We start from the raw sequence: 10,867 nt of genomic DNA, 5'->3' as shown, positions 1-10,867 counted from the left end.
CATGGTCCCCTGCACCTGCCTAAGCTTGCCTAAGCAGGCGCTTTAGACAACTGAGCTATCTCACCAGCCCTGACCAAACAATTTTAAAGTGCCTTTCAGATGCTTTCTTTAATTCTCTGAGAATTTAAAATGAATTTGACTTTTTCCTTCAATTCTGGCTGTTTTATGTGTTTATGCATTAATGAACAGTAAAGAAATTTCCTAAGGAAAAGTCTAGGAGCCCAGAAAAGCTTTTTCAGAGGCTCAGAGAAACCAGTATCTGTCTGGTCCAATGGAAGGACATTCAAAGAAAATAACCTGCTCTTTGAGGTAATCAGAGACATGCAGGGGTAGAGATATAGCTCAGCGGTATAAGCACCTGCTTCACAAGGTCCCAAATTCAATCGAGAGAGACAGAGACAGAGACAGAGACAGAGACAGAGACAGAGACAGAGACAGATGCAATGGAGAGTTCCAGGTCAGAAGACATGAAGAACTCTTCAAGGATATCAGACAAATGGCCACAATGGGTGAGAAGCAAACAGTCCTCAATGGAAAGGACTTCTTTCAAAACAAAAAAAATTTTTTTAGAAAAACTACATCTTGGAAAACAGATTAAAGGTGAAGAAATCCATGTATACATTCTTTGAGTCTGGCCATAATCATCAAACACCTAATCGAAGGTCATTAAGGTCAATGAGTAGGAAGCAGCCCAGCCCTCTTATTGGATTTGACTATTTTCAAAGATTCAGTTCATATGGCCCTGTAGTAAATAATCTGAATTATGAAAATAAATTTCAGCCATTCACTGTAAATGATGAATATTGTAAAATCTATGCCAGATTGAAAGTCTCTAGTCAAAGCAAGCTATCTTTTCATCCACAAGTGATACCAGAAGATTACTTTTAAGGTAATTGCTATGGTTTATGTCTGGCTGTACATTCTCGGAGGCAAAGGTGTACAAATGCATTAGATTATGGAGGTTCTGCCTTTGGCTTGGGTTAGAAGCTGGGTCCTGCTTGGAAAATGCAGCCAAGAGAGGCAGGGCCTAGAAGGGTATATCTCCCTACCCAGCTCCTCCCTTTGCTCTCTGCTTCCTGACTGCCACTATATGAGCAGCTTTTCTTCTCCATGTGCCCCTGTTTCTTCCTTGGAACCTGCAGACTATAGACTGAACCATGAGCCAAAATCTCTCCTTTGAGTTGTGGGTGTCTAATGTGGTGTCTCTGCAACAAGAAAATGACTGAGACAATAGTTCACCACTCATCACCTACCGTCTCTTTCATCTGCCCTGTGTAGATAGCAGGCAATGGTGTGCAACTGTTTTCCTTCACAAATTTCCATTGGAGGTCTCAGCAAAGGGTTGTCTTCGAAATTTATCTCCTTAAGTGAAACAAGATTATGGATAGCACTAGGCAGAGCTGTCAAATTATTCCCTAGAAGAAAAAAAAGTACATAAATACTTTTATGTAAAATAAAACTATGGAGATGAATAAAAGCCATGCATGGAGAATCTACTCTCTTGGCAAACTACTGGAGGCCCCTTAAAGTGCTGACAGGCCAAAAGTTCCCACTGATTTACATGAACTAGGAATGAAAAGGAATGTGTGTAAAGTAGTTGTGATTCTTGTCCTGGGGTGGAAAAATGGAAGGAGATTATTCTCTTAATGCACAAAAGGAATTTACAGAGAAGGATTGTGTTTTATGTTAAGTAAAACTTATTCCCCATAATAATTTTAAGGGGCCAGGGAGATGGCTCAGTAGAATAAGTGCTTCCCTGGCAAGCGCAAGGGCCTGAGTTCAGTTCCTGGTTCCACCAAAAAATAAATAAATAAATAAATAAATAATAAAATAAAATAAATTTAGATTTGAAGAAAGTTGCAAAGATTGTAGTGAGTTTCTATGTACTCCTCACTATTTCAGTTCTCTTGTTATATTGTCATATTCAATCCAGTCTTAAAAACTAACACGGGTTCATTACTATTAACTAAACCTTAGACTTTTGGATTAATTAGTTCTTCAGTCAATGTCCTTTTTTGTGGTTACAGATTCCATGTTAGATACCACACTGCATATACTTATGCCTTCTTAGTCAACTCTAGTCTGTGACAGTTTCTCAATCTTTCCTTGTTTTTTCATGACTGGACATGAGGGGTACTGGTTCAGAATTTTGTGTGATGATCTGTAAATTGAATTTATCTGATATATTTTCTAACAACTACCCTGGTATTGTGGATTTTTTAAAAGAATAGCATAGACATTTAATGGTGTCTTCACAGCATATCAGGGGGACCAACCATCCATAGGACTTTATTCATAGTGTTGATTGTGGTCACTAGCTAATGCAATATGAACCAGGATTCTCTAATGTATGTTGCTTTGCTTTCCCTCTCTGCACTCTCTTCTTGGAACAGAAGTCACTTAAAGTCTTGGCCATCCTCAGTAGAGCAAAGCAATTAAACTCCACCTCCCTTAATAGACTTTTTCTGATGCCACTTTGATATAAAACATATTAAAAAGTAAAATGTTGCAATTTATGATCACTTAGAGCACCTACAGTTTGTCTTTATATTATTTATATATTCCATAGTTATATTATTTAAATATATATTTAGGAACTTTTTGGGTAAAGGATGGTATTTAAAAATCAAGATCAATGACCTGCGTGTGCAGTGGCAGAGTATTTACCTAGCATGTGTAAAGCCCCAAGTTCAAACACTAGTACCATTTTTTTAAATGTATAAAAAGTATAGCAACAAATTTGGACTTTAGTCATATTCCTTGCTTCTAAGGGTGTATATACATATTATAAATCTAGAATACGCTGGGCATGGTGGTACATGCCTATAATCCCAGCACTAAGGAGGCTGAGGCAGAAGGACTAACATGATTTTTAGGCCAGACTGGGCTCCAAGTGTGTGTAAATCCAGCCTGAACTACATAGAAAGATCCTGTTTCAAAAATCCAATAATAATCATTATTATTATAAATAACCTAGGCTTTGCTGAGCTGCGGCTCCCCACCACCATCACAGAACGCAGACTGAGTCATGGACAGCTACAAGAACCTGATAAGCCCTATCACACCCCACACCCCATTTTTTTGTAGGAACTCCACTGAGCTGCAACGCTTCCCACTGCCGTGGGAGCTTTGATGAGCCCAGCTCTGCTTCCCCGCCATTGCAAAAGCCTTGCTGAGCTCCAGCTCACGCTCCCCAACGTTGTGGAAGCCACACTGAACCCTGGACAAGAGCAGCTTTGCTGAGCTTACCTTTTCCCCCACTGTCCCAGGAGCCATGCCGACTCATGCCACACCAACCTGGCACTGCTACTGAGCTGGGGTGAACATAGAGAGCTTCACAAATGTCAAAACAGAGGAGAAAAAGTCAATCTCAGACCTCTAGCCCACACAGAGCGAGTCCAGGAGACAAGGACACAGAAGAACTTGGAAGTCGCAGATCTGAAATTTCTGAAACGATAACAACTGAAGTAAAGAAACAACTCCATCAGGCTATAGAAGAAATCGGTTCACAAATAATCTCTCAGGGAAAAAAAAAATGACAATCATGAAAGAATTGCACAGTACATCTAAAGAAAATATACATTAAAAATACAGAGGAGAATAGAAAAGTGATGGAAACATTGAATGAACAATACAGGAAGGAATTAGAATGCATAACTCAGCAGCATGAGCACCTGCCTGGCAAGTGCAAGGTCCTGAGTTCGAACTCTGGTACTAAAAAAAAAAAGTACCATGCATGAAACATATTCAAACAGATATCCAGGAAATTAAGAATTTTATTGAAAGCTGGCAAAATTGTTTGAACAAAACTGAAAATAGACTTTCAGACTTTGAAGACAGGATTGGTGCTAGTGATCATGAAAGGAAAGATCTCTTAAAAATAGCAAGGAACTAGGAAATAACAATTCAACAGCTGCACGATGACTCAAAGAAAAACAACATAGGACTGGCAGACCTCAGTGAAACAGCTGGAGTCAACACAAATGACATAAAAGACTATTTGCAGAAGTAGTAGCAGAGAGACCAGGCATGGTAGTGCATACCTGTATTCCCAGTGCTGGAGAGGCTGAAACAGGAGGATTATCCTGTCTTAAGTAAATCCTGTGTCCCTCATTCTCCCAGTTTCCATATCATAATAGGCTCAAAAGGCAGAAAACTAATGCCTGCTGCCAAGTCTTGTGGGGAAGCTTGGAAACAACTCTACTAGGCCCAGTGAAGCCTGACGATAGCCCCAGTGGGCAGATGGAGTGGAATCTCATAGAAGACCCCTAAATATAACAAGTCAGCTAAACTACTTCTGTATTCCTGATCCCCATTTATTTCAGAAGGAAATCTGACATATCCATAATAACTAATGTAATAGCTAATGACCCAAAGTACTCAGCTGTGGAATGAAGAACCGCCAAATTCAGAGGAGTAGTTTGTAGTTTTAATGACAAATATAAGTGTCTGAAATCAATGACAACAAGAAAGACAAACCTCAACATTCTTTGAAGAAAAACTTTGTGAAGTATGTGACTCAAAATATAGATAAAATGTGGCACAATCCCAAGGAAAAAAGAAGGTTTAGTTGTTCCTAAAATGAGTTTTTAAAAACAACTAATATAATATTCTCAAGAATATAAAGAAAGATGATATGATATAATACATGAAAATAGGGGCTGGGGAGATAGCTCAGTTGATTAAGTGTTTGCCTGGCAAACGCAAGGTCCTGAGTTTGATCCCTCGTACCAAAAAAAAAAGCATTTCAAGAGATTATGGTTCAGTATTCCCTAGAACACTTGAAAAATATCAATCTACAGACACAAAAAGCCCAATAAAAGTCAAAGGAGTAAATAGAAAAATCCACTCACAGCCATAAACAGAATAAACCCACATAAGTAAAAAATAAGAACTCTTCATATTTGCAAAATATGTATCTGACAATGTTATCCAAAATATACAAAGAACACTTAAAACTTAACAATAGAAGACAATTTTAAAAATCCAAACAAACAAAAAAATAGGCCAAAGATTTCAACAGATGCCTCACCAAAATAGTATAGATGGCAAACAAGCAGATGAAATACTAACTAATGTAATAGCGAATGGCCCAAAATGAAGAACTGCCAAATTTGGAGAAGGAGGTTGTAGTTTTAATGACAAATATAAGTGTCTGGAATCAATGACAACAAGACAAGCATCAACATTCTTTGGAGAAAAACTTTGCAAAGTATGTGACTTTGCTGTACTTCTACATTATGCAAGTTAAATCAACAATAGAAAATATGTTCACCTTATCCAGCTGGATTATAAAATCTTTAGGGTAACAATTAGATAGTGTATGTCTTCCTCCTTCCTCCTCCCGCTTCCCTCCCCCCAACCCTTCTTCCTCTCTCCTCTTGCTTTCTGAGACAGGGTCTCACTCTGTAGCCCTGCCAGGCCTGGGACTCACAGTGATACTCCTTCCTCAGCCTCCCAAATGATGGGATACAAGACTGCACAACCACACCCAGCCAAAATCTCATTTTCTGTATCTACAACAGCTTTATCTTTCTAATAGGCACTTAATATCTTATGTTAAATTTAATTATCCTGTATTTTGTCAGCAGGATTTGCAACTCTGAGATTTTATTAGTTATGGTTGACACTTACCACTCAAATTTAGTTGCTGGAGCTCTTTCAACATTAAAAAAGATGGTGGAAGATAACTTATTTGATTGTTACATGCAGAAAAACTAACCAAACTTCTCAATTCCCCTATATTCTTTGGAATCTCTCTGATTGCATTATTTGAGATATCAAGTTTTTTAAGTTGAGTCATATTAGCAAGCTCTTCTGGAAGTCTTGTTAACTGTAACAAAGAATAAACAAGTATGCTTTATGTATCCATAAATATTTATATCACTAAAACTTTATTTAAAATCACATGAAAGGAGAAAGTTGTTTGTTTTTTTGTCTTAGAAAGGACATATTTCCATTCTCTTTCAGATTCTTTGTAACTTCTAATAGCTGAAATCCACAAAGTACTAGGTGGCACTGAGGTACTTCCCCAGTGACACTGGCTCAACCCTGTAGCTTACTAACCCTCTTTCTTTAGTCTCCCAACACTCAGTGTTCATGTCTCCTTTTACTTTCTTCTCCTAAGTTTGACCCTATGCTATTTTTTCCCCTGAAGTCTTTCACAACATCTCTGTATTCCCATTCTTATCAACTTTGTCATTTACTCATTGTTTGTGAGTTTTCTTCATATTCTCGATACTATCGGCATGTTTTGTACGTTTTGTACATGTGTTTACAAGCACAATGCATTTTGAGTAAATACTCAATAATTGAGTTACATTCTTGAGCAATGTGGCCACAAAAATTCCTAGTACAAAGTGTTGAGAAATAAAAGTAATTATGAAAACACTGTTACAATGAAGAAGAAAATACGGATAGAAAACATAAGAATATTTTGAGTGATTTTTGTTCTATGAGTGAATAAAAGAATTTTGAATATGTAGGCTGCCTAGAAATAACTAAACAATGAGGAACATACTGGATATTATGTTCAGGGTTCTTCCAGATATGAAAGTAACATAAGAGACACCCTCTGGTTTAGAGATTATAATTTGGTCCATGAGACAAAACACATAGATGAAACAACCAAGCACTATATAATCTAGCGGCAAAATAAGGAGAAGTGATATCAGTTGTGTAAAAATTGTCCCTGCTACAGTTTGTATCTAAATCCCCCCCAAGTCTCACACAATCATAGGTAGGCCTTTTTCAGAGGTAGATTGATCTAGAGTGTGTAATGTTGGGATTAAGGGGATATGATTACTAAATTAGTCCAGTGATTAGTTTGGCATGTTTCTAGAAGTGAAAATAAAAGGGCAGAACAAAGCTACTGTTGCCACTTGTCCCTTGTCCCTCACTTGCTGCTTGCTGCCTTCTGCCTGCTCTCCTTTGTGATGGATTGTTACTCCTCTGTGATGTTCTTCTGCCATGCCACACTGTCTTGGAGCCTTCCAATTATGGACTGAAACTGAAGCACGGCTTAAAAAGAAGAAATAAGTTTCCCCAGCCAAAGCAAATACCCTTGTAGATGTCCCTGTCCCTATGGCTGTTGTTTGTGTTCTAATACAAATAAAAGCAGTAACTTTTGTCCCTATAAATAAAGTTTTAAAATCTCCTGTTCCTATAACACCCTATTTTGCCTAAGCAAGGCCAGCAAGATTTGTTAAATTGCAAAACTGTCATAGCCTAACAACCTCCCTTGTTTTACTTCTGTCAACTTGCCTGCCTACAAGTTTTGCACCATCAAGACCAACTGCTAAGTAACATGTATAAAACAGGAGCGATTCCTTTTTTTAGGGCTCAATCTTTTGGAAATGGGCCTGCTGAGTCAGTGCACACCTAAAATAAATCCTGTTTCTCCTGAGGGCTCTCTGATCTCTTAAATTCTGCCACAAAACCTTTACAAACTGTAAGCTAAATAAACTCTTTCCTCCTTTAACTTTGTGTGTCAGGTATTTCATCTCAGCAATGAAAAGACAACTAAGGCAACCCCTGTAAATGAGAGAATTAAAGGAAAACTTCATATAAAAGATGTACCTGAATAGTATTAAGAATGAATAAGATTGGATAAAAGTTACAGGACAGTTAAAGTAAGGCAAGCTGTGTATTTAAATGGCTAGTGAGAAGTTGATCAGTGCGGAGAATTGATAGGAAGCGGGGTGGGGGGGTAGGAGAAACAGACAGACAGACAGAGATGTTAGGGTATGAAGTGGACATTCAGACGATTGCAAGATTGGAGAGCTATGCCTATAAAGTAGGAGTTACAGCAATATGAGTGGACAGGTTTATCGAGTTTCCTTCAAACAAATACCAACAACTTGCTCAATCTTCATTAGTGGACGTGTCTAAGAGCTGTGATGATAGAACACTACGGAAGAAAGACTCCTGTTACGAATTCGTGTTTATTTGATCCCTGGCATGCTGTGCTGACCCCATCCCAGGGCACGCTGTGACATGATTGAGACTGGGTGTGGTGGTGCGCACCTGTAATCCCAGCACTTGGGAGGCTGGGGAGGCTGAAAACACTATGAGTCTGATCTGTGTAGTGAGACCCTGTAGACCCTGTACTAAATACAAAAAAAAAAAAAGAATTCTTTAGGAGAAGCTCTGTATTAGCCTGACTCATTTTCTTTGGACAATTGGTTAGTGTTACATATATTGATTCTTTGGCCAATTTCCCTCCAACCCAGAGGGGTTATTATGGTAATATTTTCAGGCACATAGGATATTCTTCTAAAGAGGAGGTTTTTGTGTTTGTTTGGTTCCTTGGTTTGGTTTGTATTCATCTTTTGAGGTAGTCTCACTCGCTAGGTAGTTCAGGTTCTTCTTGAAACTGGTATTGATCTTCTTGCCTTAGCCTCCCCAGTGCTCAGATTGTAGGTGTGTGGCTGCACACCTGGCTTGGGAGTAGAAACCTGGAGACTTAAGTTGGTTTTGTAAAGCTGGTGCCTTGCCAACCACCCACTTTGTGTAGGCACAGGTATGCATTCTGGCTTCTTAAACACAGATTTACATTAGGAATAGTCCTCTGAAATGAAGTCTGATGTTTGACAAGACACGTTAGAAAGGAGAGTGAATGAGAAAGAACAGCTAGGGTGCCTCTAGCGCAGTTCTAGTGTCTGATGACTGGGGGCCAGCACAGAGGCAATGATACTGGAAATTCCAGGGGAAACTGGGAGTTCCGGGATCAGCACACCGGCCCAGACAGCTCCTGTTATGTCATGTTGAAGCTTATACAGAAGAAGTTGTAAAAAGGAAGTGAAGGACACAACGTTGGAGACACATGTAGGTACAAGAGGAGAATAAGATTATAAACTAATCAAGGAATTAGGTCATGACTGTTCTGCAGAATTTTGTCTTTTGGTACAAGAGTAACTTTCTAAATATATGTGTATCACTGTTTATTGCATCTACCTAAGCAAGTATCACATAAAGTAATCTTGCCAGAAATAAATTATGTAGTCAAAAAGAACTTATTTAAAAAATTAAGTAATTTTGGCACTGAGCGATAGCTCCCCATCGTTATATTATTGTTGTTGGGCTTTTGTGCCATTTGGTCATGGGACTAGGGGTTTTAGGAACAGACTTGAGGAAATCTTGATTTAGAGTATAATCTTACATTAAAGATATCTAGATAATTGCTGTAATTCCTGGTATCTTAAGATAAATCAGTAATTTTTAAAATTTTGTGAAGTGTTCCGGGCCTGGGTGTATGGGTCAGTGAAAGGGCACATGCTTGGCCTATAGGAGGGAGACACTGGGTTCAATCCCCAGAAGCAAAAACATCATAATTTAAATAAAGAAATAAAATTCACTTTATAAGTGTGGAAAATAACATGATAACAATAAACTGGTAACTTCAGAAAGATTCCCTAAAGATACAGTTTAAAAATATGAAAAAGCCTGTCTATGAAGACATTTACCACAGTATTATTGTGAAGAAAACAACATTCGGGGATTGGCATGAACTCATCACAAGTGCACCAGATTCCAGTAGGAGAGGACCTTGCGGTGAGGGAGGGGCACAGGGACAGGTCGCGTTGGCGCGTGTATCTACCGCAAACTGAAGACAGCTTCCCCCGACTGCAGGTCTCTGGGGTTGGAACCCTTCAGGGGCCAACGCAGGGCCGGACACCAGCGGCAGCCCTTTCTCGGTGCCCTCGCCTGCAGCCAGCGCTCGCCCGACCACCGGGCGGACGACGACGTGAAGACCGTCAAAGCGAACCCTTTGGGGGACCCTCGCCCTCTGGGACACGACCGGATGCGCCGAGGGACAGTGACTCTGAACCTCCTTTTGGCTTTGCACCCCGCAGGTTATGGGTGAGCCGCAGACCGAAGCACTTTTCCTAAGGGTCTGGGCTGCCCGGGCCTTGGTGACGCTCACCTCGCTGAGCCATCCCGGTCCTTCCGGGCGCCCTGCCCTGATGCGCGCGGATCCCCAGGACGGAAACTCGGCGGTTTACAGATTAATCCTCCGGCCCACACACCGGCTGCGGGGGCGACCGCCTGGGAATTCTAAGCAGGCGGCATGTGCGACCGACCTGTCACCTCTGAACACCCTTCCCAGTCTCCACCTCGGTGCTGCCAGGGAGGGACTGACTGTGTGTGCGTCTTGCTGTATTTCCACTCAAGACCAGGCCACCAACACTGCTGCTCTGACGCTTAAACATCCCGTGCAAAGCCCAATGAATTTTTTACCAAATTAAAAAAAAAAAAAATGCATCCAACAATCAACTTTCGAAGAAGGTGTCTAGGGAATGAGCGCGTGACGACTGAAAAGAGAATTTGTCAGAAGGAAGCAGAAGCATTAACCATTTCTTCCCCAAGAAAGAGTAGAAATCTTAGGAATTCAAGGTCAGACTGTGTCCCCCTTCGTCAAATCAGGACCTTGGAAGGAGAAGCACCCCTCAGTGCTTTTAATTTAAGACCTTAGAGAAATTAAGTACTGAGAGTTTTATACTTTAAAAATCTTGCTGGGGAGGGAGGAGGGGTAAGGAAGGAAGTTAATACCTATGTAACGCATAAATTCATCTAAAATAAAATGCTGTTGATGGTTGAAATAAAAAAAAATTGTTGTGAAGATTATATCAAAGAGAGAAGGCCAGCTAAATAGCTCAGTGGATTAAAGCGCCTGGAGTTAGATCAGGGGTCTGCCTGGAGTTAGATCAGGGGTCTCCCCCCAGGGCATGCAGAGACAGCAACTGAGACTGGGCATGGTGGCCCTGCCTGTACTCCCAGCACTTGGGAGGCTGTAAACAGGAGAATCACTATGAGTCTGATCTAGTAGTGAGACCCTGAACACCCTGTAGACCCTTCCCTAAAAATA

General features: G+C 40.2%; 1 protein-coding gene across 1 annotated transcript in view; it reads right to left on the bottom strand.

Moving 5' to 3' along the window:
- The window catches only part of Lrrd1 (leucine rich repeats and death domain containing 1), a 17,067-nt gene that overhangs the window by 3,262 nt on the left and 2,938 nt on the right, over window positions 1-10,867 (bottom strand). Inside the window, exons 2-3 of the mRNA XM_004646260.1 lie at window positions 5,635-5,833; window positions 1,254-1,415 (exon numbers count right to left, since the gene is read on the bottom strand). Coding sequence (XP_004646317.1) covers window positions 1,254-1,415; window positions 5,635-5,833 — 361 coding nt within the window. The remainder of the gene's footprint in view (window positions 1-1,253; window positions 1,416-5,634; window positions 5,834-10,867) is intronic.

Source organism: Octodon degus, unplaced genomic scaffold (genome assembly GCF_000260255.1).
Source record: "Octodon degus isolate 3935 unplaced genomic scaffold, OctDeg1.0 scaffold00262, whole genome shotgun sequence".
Lineage (NCBI taxonomy): Eukaryota > Metazoa > Chordata > Mammalia > Rodentia > Octodontidae > Octodon > Octodon degus.
The sequence above is the reverse complement of the archived record's forward strand: the minus strand, read 5'-3'. Positions and strand labels throughout refer to the sequence as shown.